Below are 27782 nucleotides of genomic sequence, written 5' to 3' on the forward strand. Positions count from 1 at the left end.
GCGACTGCTCAGGCCAAAAATCAAGACAGCAATAAAATCTAACTCAGCAAACAGAGTCAAGTCAGAAACAGTAGAGGACAAAACCAGGTAAACACCAGAGCCGAAGTCAGCAAACAGTTTGGGAGGGAGCAATGCAGGCCGGGGGAGAAAACAGGGTCTCATGAAAGTGTCACAATTCAGCAGGTGAGTGTGTGTCATCCTGGAAGAGCGAAGGATCTTCCATCGGTGGGTTAGCTATCGATCGGATTGATGATTTTAGGTTCACTGTGAACTATTACAAGTTTCCCTTAATTGATTTGTTTGGAAACTGGGGAAAGTAAAGGAGTTCTACATACCATGTTATATATAAAAAACCATTGAATCTGAATGATGGCATATGGTAGCTATCATCTGAGGGCCCTGTTCTAGGAAGGAACATCTCCTTTCTGAATACGAAGCCCTGAGCATTAGGTTCTAGAGAAAGACTCTCCTAAGAGACTGTTACATTGGACTTGTAAGGGAGACTTTTTCTTGAATAGGGATGTGCCCTAGAACCACCTTCATCACAAGCGACAGAGGACCCGTTTGTCTGTGCGAACACCTTTAGCTACTTAAATAACCAAATAGATAGATTCCAATTAGCTCCCAAGGGTGTGAATACATTTTCAAATACATAGACCACTATTCGCTATCAGAGGGATCGTGATCTACAAGACAGATTTACACACAAGTAGAGACTTTGACACAAATCATACTCAGTTGCCGACAACAGGAGTCTGTCACAAGTGGTGGGCCATCCCGAATGTGGTACCTCATCCGTGTGTGAGTAAAGAGAATTCCCAAGTCCTGTTCTCTCTACACGTCTGTTTAACATATATGTTGAACTTCTCTCTAGACTAAATAGGACCTATAAAATTAGATTATACACCTATGAAGTGGACACTCAACTGATGTTCTGTGTAAATTGATTTTTTTCCCAATTCAATGGTTACGAGAGCATGTCTCTGCACAGGAAGGAGTGCAGAATGGAGGGACAAAAATTACTTTGGATAAAACAGACGTTCCTTGTCTCTGGGGAAAAAACATTTTTGGGCCTTGCAAGACCTTTGGGCCTTTTCTAGCACTAAGTATATGGAAAAGGTTTGGGAGTGGAAGTGACTCCAGTATAAAGATGGATATTCAAGTTTCTGCAGTCACCTTTTCATGCACGTCTCCCATCTGTACTTATAACACATCCTTCATCACCGTACATTGGAGGGGAGGGGAGCTGCCACTTCCGCATTGATGGGCTGTAGACTTGGCTAAGGCAATGGCCTGAATCCGACATAAACATAACCCTTATGGAGTAGATCAAACTGTAGAAAATCAAATAGCCAGGCTAGTTACACCAACTCTCGCTTTGGTAATGTTAAACCTTTACTGGCACATCTCCACCGGCCGGAGAACTTGTTCAGAGCTAGTCTATGGTTTACAAATGTCTCTTCGGAGTAGCCCCTTCTTGTCTTGCTACTAGATCCACCATGTATGGTCCCACATGATCACTCAAGTCACCACATCTTGTTTGCCTTAAAGTTACCCTGCTACTGAAAATCTTCTTTTTGGGGGTGCACCTTTTATGTCCTTGCACCTCAATTTTGGCAAGCCCCGCGTTTGAATCTTAAAACCACTACCTCTCACGCCATCTTCAGGGGAAATCCTAAGACACCTATTGTCTGCATAGTAGACCGCTGGGCCCTGTGTTGATAGAGCTCAGAGACTTAAGGGTACAGGGTGCTTCAAAAACTATTACCTATTAGTTACTGAAATAACTAATTAATTATTTGTTTAAAAAAATCCAGGACTGGCTTGTAGATTCACATTTAACACGGAGTGTATGGGCAGCATGTGTTAATATTTATGTGACTCATGTCCATCTGTAGTTCTTTTCTGGCACATTTGATCAGACTATTAAACCTACCACCTTTTCACAGGGACCTTTAAGATGTGTTTTTGTGGCATGATGCTGTTGGCTATTAGTAGATCCCTATTCAAAGCATAGCTGCCAAGTGATCCCCGGTTATGGTATGCACGCACCAGAGGTGAATTTAAGCCAATAATACTTCGGGATTTTTTAGTGTATTGCTTTGTTAAAAGCAAAACTATAATTCCAATACAACATGCTTTTGGATAGAGAGCCAGGATTGGCTGAACGTGTCACATATAGCATAAGACCACTTGTATATATGCTTTTAATAACCCAGCCAGTTGCATCCATATGAACTTTGTTTTCTGCCATTGTCTAAAACTGGACAATGGGTAATGCCAGAATCTTGTAGGCGGGCATGGCAGGCTACTAAATGGGCCCCCTAGTCCACTGCAATACTTTGAACTAGTCAGTCTGCATTTTGGGATTGTTACGGCCATACTAATAATGGAAAACTAAAACTTCATGTACCAGAATGCAATATGCGTGTCAGACACAACAGAGAGACAGCTTTGCTGGCCTTTGCAGACAAGAGGATTTTTCTGTCCTGGGGCAAAGTCTTCTGTTGATGCTGACATGGTAAGAGTGCTCGTCTGGCACACAGAGTTGCCACGTGGTCATTATTATACCGACAAATGCTGGTATTTTCTCCCCTTCAAACAGAAAATAGGTGAAGCACTTCAAAGTATTCCTATAAGTTCACTTAAAGCAAAGACACGAGATAGCCATGTTGCCAAACATAAGCGGGCACTTTACCTAAAATGCTAGCCACGTGCAAGTTCAGAATGTCAAACACCAGGAAACAGTCGGCGTTTCAAAAGTGGCATCCTCGCCCACGTGTTCGCCTCCCTGGAAACAGGGGTGGAGGAAGTTCTGAGGCCCCCGGCGCTCCGCCCTCCTCCGCGCGTTAGCGGTGTTTATCCCACAGGAGGCAGCGAGGCTGCTCCCCCGGCACAGGTGGGAAGGTGCTGAGCTCGCCGGCAGCGCGTGGACGTCCCCGGGTCCTCCCTGGGAGCGGCCGCTCCGCCTCCCGCGCCCAGGCTCCTGGCTCGGAGCTCAGCCGCATCATATGACCGCCGGGCAGGATGGCGGGCGGGGGCTGCTCGTGCTGCGTGCAGCTCTACGGGTTCCTCTTCGAGTACGACACCCCCCGCATCGTGCTGATCAAGAGCCGGAAGGTGGGGCTGATGAACCGGCTGGTGCAGCTCTGCATCCTGGCCTATGTCATAGGGTGAGTGGGAGCCCCCCTGGGGGGCACAGCTGGGGGGGGTGAAGTCAAGTGCAGCTCATCTGCTTGGGGGGCGCAGAGGTCAAAGGTGACTGGCCCGCGGGGACGGAGCACCTGATACAGGTGAGGAGGGCAGCGAGGGGCTCTGCTGTTGACTGTGGGAGGGAAGAGGGGACCCCGGCTCCTGGGTACAGCTGGGGGGCTACTACTGCGAACTATTTCGCAAGAATATTCGAGAACTGTACACAGAGCCGTGCCAACATGTCGTGTTTTGTTACAGCAGTGTTATATAATTGTGTCGTTGTATTGGGGAAGTATAGCGCTGCTTTTCCAGATGGGTACAGGCCTGGAGCCGACCACGGACTCGTAATATGCTTCTTGTCCTCAAAGCGCTTTAGCGTCTTGTCAGGGCAACGGAGCGCTATGTAAATGATGCCAGGACTGATGCGGGATTGGCGTTGTGGCGAAGAGCTCTGGGTCTGCACACTTCCTGCTACAGATGGGGATAGGGGGGTGAAACGGGGGCACTTGCTGCTATAGTCTGGTAATAAAGGGGACCGAGAAGCGGAGTCGGACGACGGACCATAGGGTGTTTTTTTACTGTTGATTTCCGTGAAATTAAAACAGACATTGCCTGAAAAAAGCTTCAGATCAATGCAGTTTCCATACTTTGAGAAACACGTATACAACGTGTTGTTAGAAGTTAAAAATGGCCCCAATTTGCAAACTCCGTGCACGTTTTCAGCTAATTCACTATTGGCGGGCGCATTTATTTTCGTGTCAGGCCTGTTTTCTGCCCCAATCAGACGTTGCCGAGAAGACCTGCCTGATACAGCGTGGCCATGTCATGTTTGGGGGTTTTACAGGTAATATCCGGTGCGAAGCCAGGTTCGAAGCGCTGAGGGATAAACGGAATGTGGACGGGGCACTTGGGAGGAGAAGCGTATAGGGGGAGAGAGGAAAGTAATAAAGTCTAGTCTGTCGTAATTGTGCAGCCTCAAAGGTATGTGCTAAGTAACAGCAAACTAAATTGTGCAGTAATGGAAAGGCAAATAATGCTTTAACGTGCGCAGTTAATGAGAAGTTCTGTGGCATTATTACCAGACTGTTTTGACTCCATCTGTGAATACAAACTCACCCAGCGCTATAGAAAACCGTGCACATTCAGCATTTCCTACTCATTCAAAATGTGTTCACCAGTAATTAATCATTTTGTTTTCTGATTGCAATTGAGTATCCTTTTATTGACATTGTGCTGCATACCTTCCGGAGAAAAATAGTTTGTGAAAAACGAATACAGCTGTGTAATCGGTAGAAACCATACTTACTGCGATTATAACTGCAGCCCTGCCGAAGTATGTTATGGCCCCTAGTTCTCATATACCTCTCTCACTGTCAATTTAAGATTCAAGACCATGATAATTTCGGAATTTGCTCAAATGAGTGTCTTTGTAAGGAAGTCATTTAATTTATTGTTTTAATGAAAACAATCATAATATTAAAGCGTACATGATGCAATATAAAACTCATAGATAAACTTATAAGGCATCGCAGTCTGTCCCAAAGTTAAAGCGTCACTTCCATACATGACGGCACTCGCGTAGGCAACCGCTGGTGGTAATTTTGCCGCAATAGCTGTCAATAGAGGTTTAAAGGAAGGTCCTTCCAGCTTTTTGGCGAGAACGCAGTGTCTGTGTTACATTTTGTGTATGTGAGTTTTTTTTTTTTTATGACGGGGGGTGCCTTTGTTCTTGGTGCAGTGAGGGCTTCACCAGTGCTTGAGGGCCGTATATTGGCCCAGGAAGATCCGGTGTGCTGCTTCACATAAAATGTCAGCATAAAGGCTAGGTATGATATGCTGCTCCAGTTCAGGGAGAGGTACCGTGGTCTTTCTCTTCTCTTACCAGGGGACTGAAAGCAGGAGATAAACCCATCCCCCTCTTAATCCTAAATACCACAGGCTGTTTACAAGCTCTTGTCGGGTACCTTCCATCACACCGTTTTGGGGGATTCTGACACTTTCACCCTGGTGTCTTTAAATGTGTGAGTGCTTAACCAGCCCAACACGTGCTGTCAGATCTAGAGATACATGCTCCAGCATAACCCAGGCATTCTTTGCTTATAGGAGACACACTTACTGAAACAAGATCAACCCTGCATGAAACATTTTTCCTACCCCCACCGGTACTGAGCCTTGGGAAGCAAAACCACAGAGGGTACCATATTAAGCAAAGCCCAGGTAAGTTCACACTCCCCATCAGTGACCAGAGACAAAGGAGGCCAATACTTGACAATTACCCCCACAACAGGGTTGCTCAACATTGACACCCTTGAATCTATATGCCCCAGCTGTCGCAAAATGGCTAATTTCTCTGAATGGTAATGAGGAAACAGCTCAAAAAGGCAGAAAGGCCAGACGCACCGAAAAGCGGACTGTGGAATGAGAATGGGGCATGCGGGCGGATCAGCGACCCGTGGCAACAGTAGGACCACCGACACACGACCACCCCTCCCCCCCCCCCCCCCCCCCCCCCCCAGCTTAGTAGGAAAGAGCCAAAAAGAATTTCGCACAGGGGGAGCATGAACAGAAAAAGCATCTTCCTAAGAACCATCATTAAGAGGGTAACTCTTCGAATGTATCAAATTGAAGACTGTTAAAAAAAAATAAAAAAACATAAATCACATATCTCTTGTACCTCATACTCGGGCTCATTATCGACCAACGGGGACAAGCATGGTGTCTAAGAAAAGGATCTGAAACATATGGTTTCAGTTGTGAAACATGAAAAACTGGGTGTATCTTCCATGTCCGAGGGAGCTGCAGATGGAAGGACACTGGATTTACCATATGTACGATCTGAAAAGGAACATATTATTGAGATTTAAATTTGTTTGTGGACATACGAAAAGGAAAAAATTTAGATGAAAGCCAGACCTTATCCTGAACCTGATACAAGGGAGAAGGACGTCGTCTTACATCAGTAGCTTTCTTCATGAGTTGCTTTGCAGCCAACAAACTAGAACGTATCTTTTTTTCGAACACTACAAAGACGACGGGAGAAAGAGATTACAACTGGAACAGAGGAAGACTCGATATTCACTGTAGGAAAGGCCCTGGGATGATAGCCATATGTACAAAAAAAAAAGGAGTTGCCTTCGATGCATTAAGCATCATATTGTTGCATGAAAACTCTTCCAAACATAGATATTGGGACCAGTCACTTTGAGTTCCATCACATTACAACAGAGATACTGCTCAAGTCCCTGATTTAAACATTCTGTTTGTCCGTTAGTTTAAGGATGGAACCCAGAGGATAAGTTTACCTCCAATGTGCAATAGTTTACAAAATGTTCAAAAAATGTGAAACGTACTGAGGGTCTTGGTCAGAAATGATGATGACTTGAGGGAGACCGTGAAGACAAAAAATCTCCTGTAAAAAGATGTGGCTCAACTCTTGAGCAGAGGGTGGTAATTTCTTTAAATCTGTAAAATGAGCCATCTTTGAAAAATAATCTACAGTAACCATGATCACAGTGTTCCCTACAGAGGATGGTAGGGAACATACAAAAATCAGTAGATATCGTATGTCATGGGAATGGTGGAACAGGCAAAGGTTGTAATAATGCTGCAGGTTTGGTACAAGGTATCTAAGCTTGTGCACACATTGGACAAGAAGAAACATAGGTCTTAATATCTTTTACAGCTGTGGGCCACCAAAAAGATCAAATAATTAATTATTGAGTTGCCTTGACTCCAAGATGACCCACAACAGGTGAATCGTGACACATCTGTAATGCTTTCTATTTGCACTTTTTTGGAAGGAAAGAATAATGCTTTTTCATGATGATAATATCCCTTGATTTTGTTCAATTGGGGATTTAATGTCTCCCATTCTTGTTTAGTAAGTACAGCGTATTCGGATAACACTTGATACATAAAGGATTGTACCACTCCAGTGATCCGATGGGGTTCTAAAATGTGGTGTGCAGTCTCACCCTCTGGATAGTGACTGGATAAAACATCTGCTACGATATTCTGTGGTCCAGGGATGTAAGTAATGAAAAAATCATATTGACTGAAGAAGAAAGCCCATCTTGCCTGTCGACTGTTCTGACATTGAAAATTCCAAAGACATAGTAGATCCTGATGATCAGTTCTTTGGTTCCCATTAGGAATTGTGTCCATTCAGCACAGGCCACCTTTAAAGCAAGTAGTTCTTGCTCCATTCAGAGTAGTTGCATTCAGAATCTGTCAGAATATGAGATAAATAGAAAACTGGGTGTTCTAGTCCATCTTCATCATGTCTTTGTAGGAGCACAGCACCTATCGCTCTTTCAGATGCATCAGTTTCAACTATACATTTTTCCATAGTATCGGGATGCCGTAAGATTTGAACCTGTGTAAAAGTTCATTTTAGATCCTGAAAGGCTGTCTCCGCAGATTCAGTCCAACAGAATCCATTCCGAAGATTTTCTTTCTTTAAAGTGTCTGTGAGAGAACTTGTTTTCTGAGCAAAGTCTTTAATGAGTTGCTGATAAAAATTGGCTAATCCTATAAAACATTGCATCTCTTTTATCATAGGAGATGGCCAACCCAGGATGGCTTGAACCTTTCCAGTATCCATGGCGATACCTGTCCTGTTAAAATGATAACCCAGATACTCCACTTCATTCTTGTCAAACTCGCACTTTTCTGGTTTACAAAATAACTGATGCTTTCGGAGTCTTTCAAGGACTTGGATGACATGTGACGTATGTTGTTCTGGTTGAATGGAATACACTAAGATGTCATCTAGATATGACAACTATTTGATTTAAAAGATCCAAAATACAGAATCCATGAATCTTTGAAAAATAGCAGGAGCGCTTGTTAGGCCAAGAGCCATCACTCGATATCCAGAATGGTATGAGGGGGTCCTAAAAGCAGTCTTCCACTCTCCTCCTTCCTTTATTTGGAGGAGGTGATAAGCACCCCGTAAATCCACATTGGTGAACCTCTGTGCTACTTTGACAGCTTCCAATATATCATTTGTTAGGGGTAAAGGATACCTGTCTTTTATAGTTATTTTATTAAGACTGCAAAAGTCTATGCAGGGATAAAAATCTTTCGCCGCCTTTGGTACAAAGAAAAGAAAAGCCCCTGCAGGTTAAGAAGACCGTGTGATCAAACCGCTCTTTAGATTCTCATCCAGATATTCTCAGTTTCTTTTTCAGGTTCAGAAAGAGAATCTATTCACCCAAAAGGAACAACCAGGTTACAGTAGAATGGCACAATCATATTCTCGATGTAGTGGTAAAACAGGACTTACAGGCTTTTGGAAGAGATCTAGATATTCATTATATTGTTTGGGTACCCCTTGAATGAAATTAATAAAATAACCTGCCTATTAGTTTTCATGTAACCTTCTACGAAAAAGGGTAACAAGGGTGAGCGTTCTACCCAAGTGGTCTCTACCACAAAACAGGGCACTTATCAAGTAAGAAACCATGGTCTTCTCCTGAAGAAATTGTGATGGACGAAATGCAAAAAATACCATCAAGGAATTCTTTCATCTTATTGGGATCCCCAGAAAAACGTGGCGAAGTAATAGAGACGGAGGGAATATTCATTGTTTTAGAGACCAAGGCTTGTTGTAATGTTGCATTTTCAGAATGTAATTGTTGCAGCTCTGCAGCCTAATGTTGCACAGAATGTTCTAATGATTGAGCTGTCTCCACCATTTCACCCGAGGGATCCTCCATTATCTTTTGGACACAACAGGTTTTTGGTTGTTGCAATCTGTCCCAATTCTCCTTTCACTTACCACCTCTGTCAGACGTAGGTGTAGTACGGCTTCGGATCTTGCACGTCCTGGTCTGGCCAAGATAGGGTTGACCCCTTCTGTAGCCATGGTGCTGCTGGCAAGATGGAAGCCAAAGCAGTCCGTGCCATCCAGAAGGAGCGCCAGAGGAAAAACCACCAGGGGGGGAAAAAAAAAATCCAGGAAGGAGCTCTAGAAAATCAGAAAAGGCACAGCAGAACTCAGGACTCCAAGAACTGGAACATCAGGAAGCAGCAAGGAAAGCCAGGCAGAAAACAATCCACAGCAGGAACAAATAGTAGTGAGGACCATCAAACTAGAGTGTTTCAACGCAAAGAAGAAAGAAACTCAAGCCCCTTATATACCCATGAAACAGGACGTGAACAAACAGGAAAGGAAAAACACCATATTGAGTTGGGAAAGTATAATAGGACAAAATAGGAGAAACACTATCTTGGAAAGGTACTAGTAAAAGGAAAGAGCAGTGCATGCTGGGATAGACCAGCATTCTGTGACGAGGAAAGCATGGCCCCCATGACCAAAAGGGCGGACAGCCAAAAGCCAAGAAAACAGGTGTTATATATGCGTTGCGGGGCCCAACCGCAACGCAAAAGCAGAGCACACTGCAACCATGGCGAGATCTGTGGCCTGACCCCACCGCTGCGCAAAAGTTGGACACTGCGGGTGAACAAGCGGACCGCGGGTCTCCCCATGGGACGAGAATGGGGTGCCACGGGTGGATCACGGACCTGCAGCGTAACACAAGGGGCCATAACAGTGGGAGGGGCCCTGGTTTGGGCCCAACATGGATGGAGCCAGAACTCTTACCATAGGACATGCGCAATGTAGGCTCAGCTAAAGATCTCACAGCTAGGGTAGGTGGATGCTTGGCGCCATATGCATCCAGATCTCAAAGAAAGATTTTCCTACTACTCCCAAGAACATGCCTCATACTCCCACATTAACTACCTCTTTATCACGCACATGCTTTTGAGCTCACTAGTTTTTGTCTCTGATATCTCCTAAGATCTCACTCATATTGCACTAAGAGGAGTCACATTCCCAGGAGGCACCCTCATGCTGACACATGCCCCCATATATCCAGGGGGTGACTTGGAAGCTGGGGCGGCAGGACTGAGGCACATTGAGACTGGAGGTGCAATGTTGGTGGGTGCGCAGGCTCTGAGACGGACCTGTGCGCTGGATCGAGGTGGTGGCCTAAAGAACTCCCCCATAGTGCAAATCTCCCCCAGAGTTTCTGGAGGTGGGGGCCTATCCCGTGGCCAGCAGACAGAGGAGAGGTAGCTCAGGGATGCCCGTGGTGAAGGGGAGAAGGAAGTGGCCTGATGGGCTGTGCAAAGATCGGCTGATTGGAGAAGGCTTGCGGGCTTGCAGCTGTGGCGTCTGGAGTGGCGGGCCCTTGTCCAAGTTAGTTGCTGCGTTGGAGCCTCAGGATATTCACTGGGACCCAACCCCCTTGTCTCTGGGTGATTTACAGGGCTCTGTGGCCAAGATACAAGAAATGTAGAGGGCAGGGGTTGTCTGACATGGAGACAGTACACGCGGGGCCCTTGGCACAGGTGGGGTGCATGATTGGGGCCCAGGACCATTAAAATCCTCTGCAGGTGCTTCCTGGCTGCCCAAAATAAAGGGTGGAGAACAGGCCATAGAGCGGCCAGGGGAAGATCCCTTTGGACAGCACATGGCTCTTTGGGGCATGACATGGAAGGATAAGAGACTGCACGGAATCATCACTGTCGCTACCCGGAGTTGGGTGCTGGTGTGCTGCTCAAAGCCGGGAAACCTGTCAGGCTGGTGGCTTCATGGAGGGGTGCAGTTGGGTGTAGGCGAGGACCCCTTGGGACGCAGATGGATCCTACGGTATGGTGCCCGGCGGGGGGGGGTTGTCACATTTGCAGCCACAGTGGTGTGTGACAAAGCAGCAGGCATGCCAGCACAACAACAAAAAAATCAACAAACATGACCAGCAGAATGTCTCCAGGAGCAATGCAGAAGTGGCTGGCGGGACCCATGAGCTACAGAGCGCCATCCGGACAGTGACTATCCTGCAGGCCATTGGTGACTTGAAAGTCATTATAGAAGGGAAAATGGGGGAAATAAAGGTGGATCTGGCTCTCATCAGACAGGGTCTCTATTATACCATGCATAGGGTTACAGAGGTGGAGGGGCTTCTATCTGAGATGGAGGATACAGTTGAATTTGCAGGGGGAACATATGAGTCACCTGCAACGGTTGGTGAATCAACTAGAGGCCAGGGCAGAAGATTCAGAAGGCAGATCCAGAAGGAACAACCTACAAGTGGTGGGAATCACCGAAGGTACGAAAGCTGCAGTTCCTACTAAATTCATGTGGGATTGGCTGATGAGCTGGGTCCCCAAGGATGAAGTCTCGATGTGTTTCATAGTGGAGTGTGCCCACAAGGCGCTGATGGCTAGGCCTTCGGTGGGTGTCCTGACAAGACTGTTCATAGTGCAGCTACTCAGCTATGCAGACAGGGGTGCGTTCCTTAGGTCAGCGAGACGAGTGGAGCCCCTGACTTGCCAGTCTAGCACAGTCATGATTTTTCCAGACTATACTTTAAAAGTACAGCAGCAACCCCGATCATTTGTACAGGCCAATGCTAAGCTGAGAGCGATGGGGCTCAAATATATGCTCTGATTTCTAGCAAGACTTAAAATTATCTACCAGAAAAAAATCCCTCCTTCGACATTCCAGAAGCAGTCTGGCACTGGATTGAGGAACGACCACATAAGACATTGTCCTCTCAGTCCACCATACAAGGTGAAGGCCCATTGATGTCAGGATGGGAATGGTGCACAGCACTGAGAGGGGGGACACAGAGAAGCGGGCGCCGCACCCGCTCCCTAGACCAGGGGGTGGCCAGAGAAAGAAGGGACATAGCTACCTCTCCTGCGAGCCTGGGGACCTCAGCCGATGATATGAACCTGACGCAGAGGTCACTGTCCACTGCACAGCAGATAAACTGACCATTTGGTGGATGGTAACCAGAGATTATGTATGCATGTTTAAGGGAATGAAGGGGGGAGGTGGGGGACAAAATGTTTTTCTTGTTGGCGTGTGGCTCATTTATGTTGGGGAGAGGGGATTTGGTGCAGGGAATGCTACAGGTCACAGTTTAGTCCGGTTGGCTAGGTCCCTTGACACAACATGACATGACAGGCAAATGTGAGGCAGGAGTTTGGACAGAGGGGAGGGAGCAGTTTTTTGCCTTGTGTTCGTAAGTTCATGAGGAGATGGCAGCATGACACTGTAGTATACACTGCAGAATGGCATGCAGAGGGTTCGGGTATATTTCTCAATGGCAGGCATCATCGCAATGGGGAGCACTGACCCAACCTTAAAATACTGTCTTGGAATGTGAACGGAATTCTAGATAGAATTAAAGGGGGAGTGGTCCGCCGCTCGACACTGAGAACTGAGGTGGACCTTTTTGCTTCTTCAAGAAACGCATTTAATGGGTAATAATTGCCCTTTCTTGGTCCGCAAGGGTTACTCGCAGGCTTACCATGCAGGATTTCACAGGGGCTCCAGGTGCACAGTCACACGCACCTAGACAGATGACACGGGTCAGTATGTGGCTGTCACCGGGTCTCTTCAAGGCCAGCCCATATCAATTATAAGGGTATACGCACCAACTCCACTCACATGGGGTTTCTGGTGCAGTTGGGAGGGCTACCTAAGGATCTACCTGACGCCCCATGGGTGTGGGTAGGAGACTTGAATGCGGTATGCAATCTCAATGTGGACCGATCCTTAGCCGGGACGGGAGGGACTGGGTCCTCACAGTTAGCAACCTTTATACGTAATCTGATTCTTGTAGATGTTCAGAGGGTGCAACATCCAAACGAGAGGCCATTCCTTCTATTCAGGGGCCCCTCAAACCCTTTCTAGGTTGGTTTATTTTCTCATGCCCGCAGAGGAGTGCCATAGGGTGACAGAGGTGAGAGACTTCGCGAGGGGACTATTGGACCACTCCCTGTTAGACATGTGATTGACCTGGGATGCAGCAGGGATGTGGGCTGGATGGAGGATATATAGGTGGTAAATTCAGCAGGATGATTTCATAGACTTGCTGGCAAAGGAGTGAGCAATATTTTATAGAAAATCAGGGATCGGTGACCTTATTGGAGGTGTTATGGGAGGGCCAGAAGGCCTGCATGAGGTGCCTGATCAGCTTTGTGAAAGGTCACAGAGAGAAGAGTAGACAGAAGATCTGGGACGTTGCAGGGCGTATTTTGAACCTGGAGGGCTGCCTTGCTTCTCCACCTCAGGATCACCTCCTGGGTGATCTAACACATACGCAAACAGTGTTGAGGCATGAACTTACACCAGAAGCATAGGAGGCTTGGAAGGCCACCCGCAGCAAAATCTACCTATGGGGTGATAAAGCTAGTAAAACCTTACACTGGCTGTACACACCTAAGGTGGGACTGGCTGCCATACCATATTTGCAGCTGAGGGGTGGCTCAAGGGTGATAGGTCATGAGCCGATGGTTTAGGCTTTTGCCAATTATTATCGAGCACACCGGGAGGGCCCGCATCCAGATCTCCCCCAGTTTGTGCAGGATCTGCCTGTCCCAAGCCGCTCAGCGGAACATAGAGCCTCCTTGGAGGCAGGTATTTCGGTTGAGGAGTTAAGGGCAGCCTTGGTTCTGGGACGGCGCCTGGACCAAATGGCTTCCCACCCGAGTACTGGCCTCTAGTGTGGTGGCAGGCTGACCAGCCTATGCTGGAAATGTTCCAAGAGGCCTTGGAAATGGGCAAACTACTCCTGGATCTTTAGACGGCAGATATTGCAGTGCTGCCAAGTACCGCTGGTCAATTCTGCGAAGACTTTCACCCTATTTCGCTATTAAATACAGAAGTTAAGGTGTGGGCGATAGGAGAAGGCCAACCATTTGGGAAAGGTCATTGATCATCTGGTACATACAGACCAGTCTGGGTTTATGCTGACACAAGTTTCAAGGCAAAGTGTGAGACTAGAGCATAACGGTGTCGCCCTCAGCAAATTAGTGGGGAAACATGGGGCCCTGCTCTTTTGATTTTCAGAAAGCCTTTGATTCGGTTGACTGGGCATACATGTTCATCCTTCTAAAGCAAATTGGTTGCAAACCCTGGTTTCACAGACTTTTGTACACTGATCTCAGATCTAGGGTGCGCCATGGGGGTGGGAGGAGCAGGTTTCGGAGTGCTTTCTGGTGGAGAGGGGTACAAGCCAGGGTTGCCCACTATCGCCCTTGTCATTTGCAGTCTTAATAGAGCCACAGGCAGCCTGGGTGAGAGTGCATCCATTATATAGGGGCTTCCAATGGGAGGATGTGGTATGTGACAGAATAATGTTATATGCCGACAGTGTGCTCCTGTACCTGGGAGATCCAACGGTATCTGGAACAAGGGCATTGGAAATCCTAGAAATATTTGGAGAGTACTCTGGACTTTGTATCAACTTGCAAAAGTCTGTAATTTATCCCATATCCCAGGTCCTTTTTTCAGAAAGTGAATACCCATTTGCGTACATTTCTATGGGGAAGTGGGGCCCCACGTATCTCCTTAGACAAATGCTGTTGACTAGTGTTTGAGGGAGGCATAGCCAGACCGGATATCTGGCTGTACTACTGAGCAGCACACCTCCTTCTAATTAATGATTGGTGGTTTGGAGGATTCACAATCCCAGCTTATGCTCACGAGGGAACAGTCATAGGAGTATGGGACTCCCACGTCTGTTATACAGATGGGCCATGGGGGGAGGAGGGCTACCTCCGGCAACTCGGGTGATGCTGGAGACGTGGGAAGAAGCAAGAAAGGCTACAGGCTGGAAAAATAGATTGACTTTAGAAACACCATGGCACCCATGGCAGGGTACTTACCTCTCTCGGTCCGCGGCTGAGGGACTTTGCATTACGTCGCACACAGTTTTTCAAAATACCTACAACTCCGGCATGGCCTGACACCCAAGCTTCAGGTGCTCCTGGGGGCGCTGGAGTTCTCGTCCAGAGGCCAAGCTCCTATTGACAAATATGAAAGACCATAAGCTATGGCAGACATAGAAAATGCTCCTCAGGAATGTACCGGACCCCTGGAGATGGTGCGTAGGGCCTGGGAAATGGCCCTGGGGGACCTGGACAATGACGATTGGAGGGAGGCACTGGAGGCACCCAAAGAGATAGCCATAGCTTCACCAGTCAGGCATATTCAGGTTACACTGCTCCATTTCACTTATTATACCAAGGCGCGCCTTCACCGTATGGGCTGTGGAGATACACCAGGAAATTTAATTCACACTTTTTGGCCTTGCTCTGTTCTCGCAAGTTCCTGGGAGAGTGTTCTGGGACAGTTGGAGGTGGTTTTGGGCTGGAAAACTCAAAGGGTTCCCAAACTGATCCTTCTGCACATCAGACTGGCTGGGAGGCACATAATATTAAAAAAACACTCTTGTGGCTGGGCTTGGTGCTTGCCAAGAGGTATATTGCAAAGCCATGGAAGGAGGCACACTTCCCCCCTCAGTCAAGGGGTGGGCCCAAATGTATTATAAAATATGGACTGGTTGGGCAGAGGCACGAGGGATCCAGCTGGATCCAATTTCAGATAAACCACGGACACTTAATGTGGGGTTCCCATGGACATTGAAAAAGAAGAGGCATCACTGCCCGAACAGGAAAAAGGGGAAAGATCTGCCCTGTTTCTATTGCCTTTCTTAAGGTCTGTTTCCAAGACACCTCTTGTACTGATACCAATTACTAATGCTGCTATGTCTATTGATGATTGTTTTGACAGTGGAGGGCCTTGGAGCCCGATGTGACTGAACGAGAAAAGTTAATAAAACGTTTTACCAAAGAAAGGGAAGGCTTTGCATGACATTTGCAGGTTGCAGACAATATCAGGTGCCTTGCTCATCTAGTCAATAAAGCACACAAAAGGAGTGTTCTAGTTGTGGTCCTTTCGCTGAATGCCATGAAGGCATTCGATTGGGTGCGCTGGGCCTTCTTTGGGGCAGTTCTTGAGAGGATTCATCTTGGCCCGAAGATGAGACAAAAGAATGGCAGCCTATTCCAACCTATCTGCGGTCATCGGGGTTAATGGCCAAACCACCCGGCCAATCTCTCTCATGGGGTACTGGGCATGGGTGTCTCCTATCACCTTTACTCTTTGCCCTGTTGGTAGAACTGCTTGCTATTAAGATCCGACAGTTCAACGTGAATAGCAGTGTCACCTTTGGAGGGCAAGCTCATAAGATAAACCTCTTTGCTGATGATCTTCTCACTTTCACCAACCCCACAGTCTCATTGCTGGCCGTAGTGAAGGCCTTAGATACCTTCAGAGTTGTCAATTGCTTCAGGACAAAATTCAATCCTTCAAATGGGGAGGCTAAAGACTGTGCATCATGGGTAAACTCCTCATGCTCCTGAGTTATAAAGGTGGTTTGGAATGTTCCAACTTGGTGGACTACTACAAGGCCACCAACCTGTGCTTTTTCTCGAACAGGTAATCGGAGGGAGCGAAAAACCATGGTTCCACATTAACGGAGCTGTGTTGTCACTCCTGCGGGGCCTGGCTCGCCAGACACAACCATCCTGAATGCCCATACATTGCGAGCCCCACCAAAATGGTCTCGCGCATTTGGGACCAAACAGCCAGTCAGAGTTCTCACCTCCTTCCCCACACTCAAAACCCCTATTTCTCGGAACCCTGACTTTACACCAATCACTTCCAGAATGGGAGGAGGGTGACTATATAACACTCAGTGACCTATTTAAGGGGGCACCAACAAAACGTTCAAGCAGTGCAAATTAGAATTCAAAATATCAACATCCTCTCGGCTTCAGTATCTCCAGATTCATCCCTGAGCCCTATGTCCCTCCAGCCCTCTCGCCTCCACTAGAACTCTCACCCTGTTTGAGAAAATTGTACTCTTCGACAACAACTCTAAGGGGCCCTACTTCCAACACATATGGAGCACTTTAAGACTGCAAACTGCTCACGACACAACCCCAACAATCACGCTGGAAGGCTGACAAGGGAATACCCATATTAAATAATCAGTGTAAGGTTTTTGAAGTATTCCACATAGGAAAGACTCCTTTAAAGGCATGTACCAATGGTACATATCACCTCTTAGGCTTAGCAAAATATATCCCATAGTTTCTACTCTATGCTGGGGCTGCAACCGGGCCGTGGGGGATTTCACTCATGACTAGTGGTCTTGTGTGGTTACTTAAACATTCTGGATGGAAATTCTAGGCCACGTTAAAAATACACTTGGTTACCCCATTCCGGCAGACCTTACAATATTGCTACTTGGATTGCAACCCATGCAGTTGGGGGACAGACCTAAACTTAGTGGCAAGCAGGCAAAAGAACTTGTTGCTCATTATGGAAGAAAAAGGAGACCCTAGCTACCTTATTGTGGCACACATTTGCTATGGAGCTTCTCTCTCATGCGTGGATGCTAACCGAAAGAAAATTCCCTGCAATATGGCACCCTCTCTAGTACATGTCTAGGTTAAAATTGTTATGCTTCTTTCCACCTTGACTACGAGCTTTGCAGATCTGTGAGTGATGGTGGAGGCTTTACAATGAGAAGATTCCTCTCTCCTGATGGCCACTTCTTTCACAACTTGCTTGAAAATGGTGTGTCCCAGTTCCCCCTGCTGCAACGTCTTCCCCTCCCCCCCTATATTGCAGGATTTTACTTTGTTAGGTATGGAGGTGTGGGGGGGGGGGCTTTATCTTTTTATATGTAGGTGTTCATTTCTCTATGATACTTACATTTATGTCACTGAAAAACAAGAGCTAGTTATGTATCCTGGGTATTGCTTTGCTTATTCCAAGGCCCGCTTGCCTACACATGCAGAGCTTGGAATGCCATCATGCAAATCCCTGTACACCCTAAATGTATGTCCATGATGACTGTATAATTCGTACCGATGGTAAACTTTAATAAAAAGATTTCAGCTAAACAATGACATACAGGGAATGTAAGGAATCTACAGTGCACTGTTCATCTTTTACCTTTTTTTATATATATATCCTGTCATTAAGAATGTGGGAAGTGTTCCCAGATTGCATCAATATCCCCAGTTGATGGCTAGGGAAGGATTCTTGTCTAGACGTGCACCAAATAACTTACACATTTAAGTCTATCTAAGGCCCTAGTCCTCTGCCAGTCAGTGCACCACTAGCTTATGTTCTCTCTTGTATTTAAACAACATTCCATAGGAGACATCATCTCATTACTCAGGTTTTGTTATAATCGGTACACAGAGAACACAGATTTGCTTCTCCTTTCCTACGTCCAGTGATGATCTCCAGTTCAAAGTTTCAGGCTGTCAGTCATTTGTAACTGGGTGGATGCCTGTTCCCTCATGTTAAACTCTTCCAGCACAGAAATTATCCACTTCTCTAACCACAAATTTACCTAGTCCTTTTCTATTCTCTCCAACACCATTGACCCCACACTTGCAGACAGAAACCCTGCTCTTTAGTTCAACTCAGTTATAACTCGGATATTCTCCATAATGAACACTGACACTGTTACCAGATACCAAGTACTCCGCTGCAAAATCCGTCCCATATCTTTTCTTGTTGTCAGATCTACTCTATTGGCCTGTCCTGAACAAACTAAACTACTGCAAAAAACGTCTTCTTGGTCTTCTCAAATACACAAATTCCTTCCACCGGACAGTTTTAACCTTAGAAACAAGTATTCCCTATAATCTACATACCTCTACTGCTATCCCAATTGCCTGGTTAGGGCAACTTACAAGCTGCAAATTCTAGCCCTTAAAGATGCTACAAATCAGTCTGCTAAATAACTACCTATAGTGCCAACATGACAGTGACGTCATGCAACTTTCACTCAGCTAACACTTAGCCGTCACTCGTCTAACTAGAACATTCTTGCCAGACTACCATTCTCTGATTCAAGACTCACATCTTTCTAACTCCTTGGTTGTCTATGGAATACACTCCAGCCGAACTACACTTTTTTTCGTTTCTTCCAGCTTTCAAAGCTGCATTGACGTCTCTCCTACAAATGCTTGTTGGTGACTACAGCCAGTTCCTACCAACTTAGTCGTACTCTACTGTGCTCTCCTACTAACCCAGAGTTTAAATATGTACATACAGTAAGCTATCCAGCCTGTCTATTGTAAATGTTTGTTTAGTCTACATTCCCTCAACAAACATCCAACAAGCTAAGTACACACAAATAGTGATCTCTTACTCACAAACTGTTTGTGCATCAGACTTTCTTGTTGAGATGCTTCCTTGCTAAATCAAAAAATATGTATTTCTAATAGTGTTTCTCGAATGTTTCCTTATTTGTCATGAAGACGTTTTGCTTCACTAATCATGCTAATTGATATTTACATAGCAGCACCTCACTCCAGCAGTTCCTTTAAGAGAACATTCTGAGTTTAGAAGAGTTGCAGACATTTTGCTTCCCTTTTGAAGGCCTGATGTTTTGAATCTTGAAGTGCCCTCCTAGCCAGACCCTTGGATAATAAGTATGTTATATACATTGTCCGGTTCACGGGGCAGGACCGTCCCACAAAACCATGGAGAAGATTGTCAGACTTAGCCGATCTGTAGCAAATTTCTCTGTGCTGAAGTTGAAAAGTCAGGTGGAGGCTACTCTGAAGCATAAAAAAGGCATAAGTTACTGTGCTAAATATTACCAAATGAGAGCACAACTATTCTATAAATGTACTAATAGGTGACTGTGGAATGAGGGACCCATGATGTAACACACCCAGGAGGACTCCTGGGAGATGGATAAAAGGACCACAATCTACAACCGCTCCGCCTTTGAGAAACACCTATATACACAATGCATACAGCGGTCGCAGCCTTTGTAGTTCTCTGCACAGTGACATCAGGAGAGGGCTCCACAAAGCAGAATATTTACGCACACAGCTTCTTCTGAAGACTCGTGGTGATCACTACTTGGACAGACTGTTGCTGACCCAAATAAGCAGTCAATGTCACAGGAGCAACTAGGATCATTAACAGCAAATCCCACCGAAGGTTCAAGCAGGTCAGTGACCCGTCAGGCCAAAAATCAAGACTACAATAAAATCTAACTCAGCAAACAGTCAAGTCAGGAACGGTCCAGGACAAAACTGTGTAAATACCAGAGCTCAAGTCACCAAGCAATTAGGGAGGGAGCAAGGCAGGCCGGGGGAGAAAACAGGGTCTCATGAAAGTGTCACAATTCAGCAGGTGACAGTGAGTCATCCTGAAAGACCAAAGGGTCAGCTATCGATCTGATTGATGATTTTAGGTTCACTGTGAACTACAACAAGTTTCAACTAAATGATCGATTTGGAAACGTGTAAAGTAAAGGTGTTCTACATACCATGCTATATAAAAAAGCCTTGAATCTGAATCATGTGATGGCATATGGTAGCCATCATCTCGGGGGCGTGTGCTAGGAAGGAATAGCTCCTCTGAATCCAACTCCCTGAGCAATATGGTCTAGTGAAATGCTCTCCTAGGAGATAGTTACATTGGACTTGTAAGAGAGCCTTTATCTTCCACAGGAATGCCCTACAGAACCACCTCTATCGCAGGCGACCGAGAACCAATTTCTGTGTGAACACCTTTTGCTACTTAAATAATCAAATAGATAAATTCCATCTGTGTCCCAAGGGTGTGGACACATTTTCAAATACAGAGAACACTATTCACTATCAAAGGGATTTGTGAGCTACAAGACAGACTTACACACACACGTAGAGACTTTGACACGCCATACTCGGCTGCCGACAACAGGAGTCTATCACTAGTGTGGGCCATTTTAAAAGTGGCACCTCATCTATGTGTCAGTAAAGGGAATATTTTGCTTTTCTCTGTGGTGTCCATGGTGGGTTTCCTTGTATGTCAAGACACTGCCGTTTGGCTGATAGTGGTAAAAGTATAGTCACCTTCAAAGCAAAGGACCAGTTAACAGATTTGGAATTATGCAAGTCGTTTTTGAGGTACCATAGCAAAGATGTGAATCTTCCAGTCTGGCACCCTTGAGCCTTTCAAGTTTATGCAACAGGACATTACATGCTGGGAATTGAATCCCCTCTTGCAATGAGAATATCTTGATAGGTAGAGCTGAGAGATAATACCCAATTCCTATATGCCATCCCGTTCAAGTACCCACTGGTATTCCTCAAAGATCTGTTCTCTATACACATCTTTTTAACATATACGTCGAACTTCTCCATAGACTAAATAGGACCTATAAAATTAGATTATACACCTATGAAGCGGACACTCGCTGATGTTCTGTGTAAATGCAAATGTTTCCAATTCAATGGTTACGAGAGCATGTCTGCACAGGAAGGAGTGCAGAATGGATGGACAAAAATTACTTTGGATAAAACAGACGTCCCTTGTCTCCGGGGAAAAATGTTTTGTTGGTCCTTGCAAGACCTTTGAGACTTTTCTAGCACTAGGTATCTGTAAAAGGTTTGGGAGTGGACGTGACTCCAGTATAAAGATCAATATTCAAGTTTCTGCAGTCACCTTTTCATGCATGTCTCCCATGTGTATGTATAATCCTGGCTTTCTGTCCAAAAGCACATTGTATTGTTGAATTTATACTTTTGCTTTTAACAAAGCAATAATACACTAAAAAAAATCCCCAAGTATATTGGCTTAAAAGCCACCTCTGGATACACGTATCACATAACCGGGTATCACTTGGCAGCTATGCTTTGAGTAGGGATCTACTAATAGCCAACAGCATCATGCCACAAAAACAAAACTTAAAGGTCCCTGTGAAAAAGTGGTAGGTTTAATAGTCTGATCAAATGTGCCAGAAAAGAACTACAGATGGACACCGTCATATAAATATTAACAGATGCTGCCCATTTACTTCATATTATATGTGAATCTTCCAGCCAGTCCTAGATTTTTTTTAAACAAATAATTAGTTACTTCAGTAACTAATAGGTAATAGTTTTTGAAGCACCCTGTACCCTTAAGTCTCTGAGCTCTATCAACACAGGGCCCAGCGGTCTACTATGCAGAAAATAGGTGTCTTAGGATTTCCCCTGAAGATGGCGTGAGAGGTAGTGGTTTTAAGATTCAAATGTGGGGCTTGCCAAAATTGAGGTGCAAGGACTTTAAAGGTGAACCCCTAAAAAGAAGATTTTCAGTAGCAGGGTAACTATAAGAAGAGCAAGATGTGGTGAATTGAGTGATCATGTGGGACCGTACATGGTGGATCTAGTAGCAAGACAAGAAGGGGCTACTCCGAAGAGACATTTGTAAACCATAGACTAGCTCTGAACAAGTTCTCCGGCCGGTGGAGATGTGCCAGTAAAGGTTTAACATTACCAAAGCGAGAGTTGGTGTAACTAGCCTGGCTACTTGATTTTCTAGTTTGATCTACTCCATAAGGGTTCCGTTTATGTCACATTCAGGCCATTGCTGTAGCCGAGTCTAGAGCCCATCAATGCGGAAGTGGCAGCTACCCTACCCTCCAATGTACGCTGAGGAAGGATGGGTTAGCCTAACGTGTCACATATGGCATAAGACCACTTGTATCTGTGCATTTAATAACCCAGCCAGTTGCATCCATATGAACTTTTTCTGACATTGTCTAGAAGTGGAAATGGTTAATGCCAGAATCTTGTAGGAGGGCATTCCGGCTGCTAAATGCCCGCCCCCACCCCCCCCCAGTCCACTGCAATACTTTGAACTAGTCAGTCTGCATTTTGGGATTGTTACAGCCATACTAATAACGGAAAACTAAAACTTAATGTGCTAGGCTGTAATATGCGTGCCAGGCACAAATAACAAAGCATTTTCCCTAAAATGGTAGCCAAGTACAAGTCCAGAATCTCAAAACACGAGGAAACAGTCGGCATTTCAAAAGTGGCAACCTCGCACACGTGTTCCCCTTCCTGGAAAGAGGGGTGGGGGAAGTTCTGAAGTCCCTACCACTGGGGGCGCCGCTCCATCCCCTCCTCTGCACACCGAGCGAGGCTGCTTCCCCGGCACAGGTGCGCGTCCCTGGGGTTGTCAGATGTGTGTGGAAGTACCCGGGTCCTCCCTCGGAGCGGCTGCTCCGCCTCCCGGCTCGGAGCGCAGCCTCATCATATGGCCTCCGGGCAGGATGGCGGACAAAGGCTTCTCGTGCCGAGCGGAGCTCTACAGCTTCGTCTTCGCGTACGGCACCCCCCGCATCTTGCAGATCAAGAATCCGAAAATGGGGCTGATGAAGAGGCTGGCGCAGCTCTGCATCCTGGCCTATGCCATAGGGTGAGTGAGAGCCACCCTGGCGGGCACAGCTGACAGAGGGCGAGTGGGGAAAGTTTGGTGAGGGTCATAGGTCAAAGGTGACTGCGTTATGGAGGCGGAGCACCTTTTACAGGTGAGAAGGGCCTTCAAGGGACTCTGTTATGGACCGTGGCAGGGAAGAGGAAACCTCGGCTCCTGTGTACAGCTGCCGGGCTACTCCTGCGAACTATATCCCAAGAATAGAATACAATAGAATTCGAGTTTGATAATAGGATTCTTCTAAATATATTCTTCCCAAGAATATTCGAGTACTGTAAACAGAGCCGTGTCAACATGTGCGTGTTTAGTTACACCAGTATTAAGTAATTGTGGTGTTTTATTGGGGAGGTAGAGCGCTGCTTTTCTAAATGGTTGCAGGTGGGATCTCTCGAGTCGACCACGGACTAATGTGCTACTTGTCCTCAAAAAGCTCGCACCTACCCGGATGGAGATGGTGTCCGTACCTTTGGATACCCAGGGAGGGAGAAAGGAGAGTTCCTCTCTCAGGATGCACCAGGAAGGGAATGTTTGATGGAACCACGAATCCTGGAACCACGCATACCTAAAACAACGCGGTCGGAATACCTACTGCATTACCACGAATGCCTTTACCACGCATGCCTTAACAACGATTTTTCGCTGTAAAGGCATGCCTAGTAAAGGCATGTGTGGGACAGCATGCGTGGTTCCAGCAGGTGACCCTCCACCTGCCCTAACGCCCAGAAGTACCTCACCCCTAATACTAAAACTACCCTAACCCAATACTAAAACTGCCTGACCTCCCACCCTGCCTTTAATACTAAAACTACCCTGACCCCCACTCCTAATGCTAAAACTACCCCAACCCCCATTCCCACCCCTAAAAACTAAAACCACCCTGACCCTTAAAAACCAGAGCTACCAGACTCCCCCGCCCCTAAAACCCAAACTACACCCCAATCCTGCCCCAACCCCACTGACCTGACTGCATCCTCTCCTGATGCTGACTCCCTTTTTCTGTGCCTTAACCACGCATGTGGGTTGTTAACCACATGCGTGGTTAAGGCACAGAAAAACGAAGTTGTTCACGCAAACGTTGTTCAGCTTGCGTTGTTCACGACTTCCTTATTCTGGAGTCGTGCTTCTGGATGTTTCCCAACACAGAGAGGATGCCCGTCCGCGCACTGCACTGATAGTGGGAGAGAAAAACTCGCTAGAATCGCGTTTTTTCTGTGGTTGTAATGTAGCGCCCGAAGATGTGTTTTGTGGCCTTTCCAGAGAGGTTTAAGGTTTGTATAGTGGATGCACGCTTTTAGTTACTTCTAAGTATAAGGCGTGGTGCTTCACCTTGGGGAGGATATTAGAGGTCTTTGCGCTGCTGAATGTCTTTCCAGGCGTTTAGGAGTGGCGTTCCTCTAGGCCCTTGGGAAGTTAGTGACCAGGGCACATTATCTCAGTTGGGCTCTTTATAGTGCTAAGGTCTTCTGCTGTCCAGGCGCTCCTGTTGGTCCTGTTACAGATGGCAGGTGTTCGCCAGTTTATTGCAGGGAGTGAGGTTAGGTTGTGGAGGATTGGGTAGGTTGGAGGTGCCGCACCGTGGTTTCTAAAAATAATCCTCACCTTTGCAGGAAACAGCTTGTCGTAATCCAGGATTAGTGCTGCATAGCACCGGAGAATGTATAACCACTAGGCACGATTTTAATTAAGTGACAACTTTATATTCATGTAACAGGTTTTATGGTTTTATCTCCTTTGATCTAGTTCTTCTGACTAAGGACTAACTGTTTTCCGTGTTTTTAAATACATATGCTGGAGGTAGGTCGTGACCATGTTCGTGCCAGACCGAGTGGGTCAAACTGGGTGTGGCTGGCAGCCTTGTAGCGCACTCCTGTTCCAGCTTTTTATGGAGAAGTGCTAGTTTGTGTGTGACGGCCCCCTGGGGGGCGCGGAGGTGCTCTCTACCTGCTTCTGTTCATGCAGGACCAGACACATTCCTGAGCGGCGATTGCAACCTCCGAAAGTGCCTCAAACTATTGACTTACCCCGATTGTTATAATTTGTTGGAAATGATCATCCAGCGAGTGCTCGTTTCCTGCAGGCACTCCCTAGAATTGTTTTTCCAAATCAACCCACCAATCTTCCGAAATTCGTCTGACCAGGTAAAGATATGAGGATTTTGCATTTGGCTGAAAGGTAAGCCCAGTGAAATGTGCAGTAACATGGAGGTCTGTGGGTATGTTGTGGCACAGCGCTCTCCAATCCAAGGACCCAGGAATCTCCCAACTTGGAGCATGATCAGCAGCATAGGGTTACCTCATTATAAGATAAAAGCCACTTCAAAATAAATAATATCCAAACTTACTACAATCGACTTACACAGCCTCCAAAGAGTGCATTCCCTAAAATTACTGTCATTGTCGGTCACTTCCTCTGTAAATGTGCTTTAAGCGTCACCTACTGATAGTCTGATGCACGTTCTGCAATTGTTAATACAACCAATTATAACTCAAACATGCGAGGGCAACTCAACCTTCCATCTTTCCCTAGTCGGTAAATTGAGTCCCCCAAAATTGAGTAAATAGCAATATACGCCATATATAGCGCTTAGAAACTGCAGAAGAGCAGTATAAAGAGCTATTAAAAATCAACTTATGATATGGAAAACAAGTTAATATACTTAAAAACTCGTTATTTTATAATTATATAAAACATGTTTCTGTTCAAATATGCAGCCATGACTTACGGGTTTGTTTCATCCTTGGCCCCCAAAAGCCACCCAGTGGTTGCCCCACTGTCTAATACTTTTTTCAGTCGACAAAAGCCTCATTCGTTTCCTAGAATTATTGTAATTGTACCTAAAAGTAGAAAATGTGCCGGGCCCTCCTCAGCAACATTAAAGGCCCACAGCAGGGCTCTTTTACGATTTCCCCCTCGTTTTCACATCGGCGCTCCTGAATTTGATTACCTTTTGTCCTTCAGACGCACGTTCTAACTGCAGGGCATGCCATTCCATAGAAAGCTTCCTATTCTAGTGGTTTCTTAAGCTGTATATTTTGGGACATGTGTAGGTTAATTACCGTCTGCTTCCAATCGCTGCACTTTCAATGCTTTCTCCACACTCCCTTTCACCTTCTCTCTGGCTCTGAACGCAGGAAGGCGCTAAATATTGCGTCACATCAGTGAGGAATTTTGAGGTCGCCTCAGCCAATCACAGCACTCTTTATTTAAAAAAAAAAAACGGTGCCAAGTAATATGACCCCTTTTCAAACAATGTTTGGGAAGAGCGACACACCCTTTCTTCCTCCTCTCCCTGTCCCTCTATTCTCCACCCTTCCTCACCCTCTTTCCCTGCCTTCTCAAGCGACGCGGTGGGATGGATAGAGAAATTAGGGGACGGTCTGGTAGTTCAGGGTGGAAATGGGGGGCATAGGGAGCCCACATCTGTCTGCTGAGGTATAGACACTGGCATACGTTTGAGGCCCCCTCAGATCTTGCAGACAGTCCTGGTACCTCCATTTTGAAAGCCTCAAGCAAAATGCCATTTTGCTCTCTTGGTGCTCCCTCTCTTCTAGCAGTTGGGGTATGTTTGAGCCCTGCATCTGCAACGTGGAACACCACTGCTGATTGTCCAAAAGTGGTTGCCCAGTATGCTTCAATGTAGCCCAACCGTGCCGTGCATAGTCCACTCGATTATTTACATTCCACCCTGTTCTCATTGAGGAATGCCAGTTTTACCTTGTAGCTGTGCTTTCGAATCAGTCTGGCTGCTGTTTTAGTTCCGTATATGTATTCCACCTGTGACACTTTCTTGGAGTCCTAATGAACTTTTCAGGCCATTGACTGATGATATAATCCATATTGGGGGCATTTCCTTCCAAAGTCGTCTACTTATTTGGGGCCTCCCTTGGAAGCAGTATGAATGGTGCTGGTATAAATGACATTGTTTCTAGTGTGCTATATTGATTGTGGTAATGACCTTTGGTGCCTAGTTTATTCTTTCAAAAAGCTACAAAAATAGTTAAACAACTTTTAATCTTTTGGTGTTAATAACCTTATTGCCCTCCAACTGCTGGCAATGTCACATGTCTGACAAAAACATACTGTAGAATACCCATACATACATACAGTGGGCTTCGGGCGAGCCCATTGCCTAACATTGATTAACCTTCTTGTCAGTCTCATTTGCTTTCTTCTTATTCAATAGCTTTCCTTTCTCTTCTTGTTTGACCGTAACTTGGAGCATAACTTCTTTCGATTGATGGTTTGTATTCTTCCACTGCTTTCATTTGAGGATCTACTTTTTAGGATCAAGCCTGCAAGTGCATGCGATAGTGCATGCAAGACACTTTTGTGTTCAGTAAAGGGCTTGGAGCCCGCTTGTTGCTCACCATTTGTTTATTTGCATGGCGCTCTTCTTTGCAGCCTTGTAATTTGTCAAGGCAAGCCCGGCATCATTTCCGTTCCTCTGTGAGGAGCAGGGATCAAGATCTAATTAATTTCAACATAATGAATG

General features: G+C 46.0%; 1 protein-coding gene across 2 annotated transcripts in view; it reads left to right on the forward strand.

Moving 5' to 3' along the window:
- The first annotated feature begins 2826 nt into the window (after nucleotides 1-2826).
- The window catches only part of P2RX4 (purinergic receptor P2X 4), a 171348-nt gene continuing 146392 nt past the window's right edge, over nucleotides 2827-27782 (forward strand). The window contains exon 1 of one of the 2 annotated variants that reach the window (XM_069214891.1): nucleotides 2827-3173. In XM_069214891.1, coding sequence (XP_069070992.1) covers nucleotides 3028-3173 — 146 coding nt within the window. In that variant the 5' untranslated portion in view covers nucleotides 2827-3027. Of the gene's footprint in view, nucleotides 3174-23111; nucleotides 23273-27782 lie in introns of those variants that run through there. The other variant, XM_069214890.1, reaches the window with a different exon arrangement.

This window comes from Pleurodeles waltl, chromosome 11 (genome assembly GCF_031143425.1).
Source record: "Pleurodeles waltl isolate 20211129_DDA chromosome 11, aPleWal1.hap1.20221129, whole genome shotgun sequence".
NCBI classification, from domain to species: domain Eukaryota; kingdom Metazoa; phylum Chordata; class Amphibia; order Caudata; family Salamandridae; genus Pleurodeles; species Pleurodeles waltl.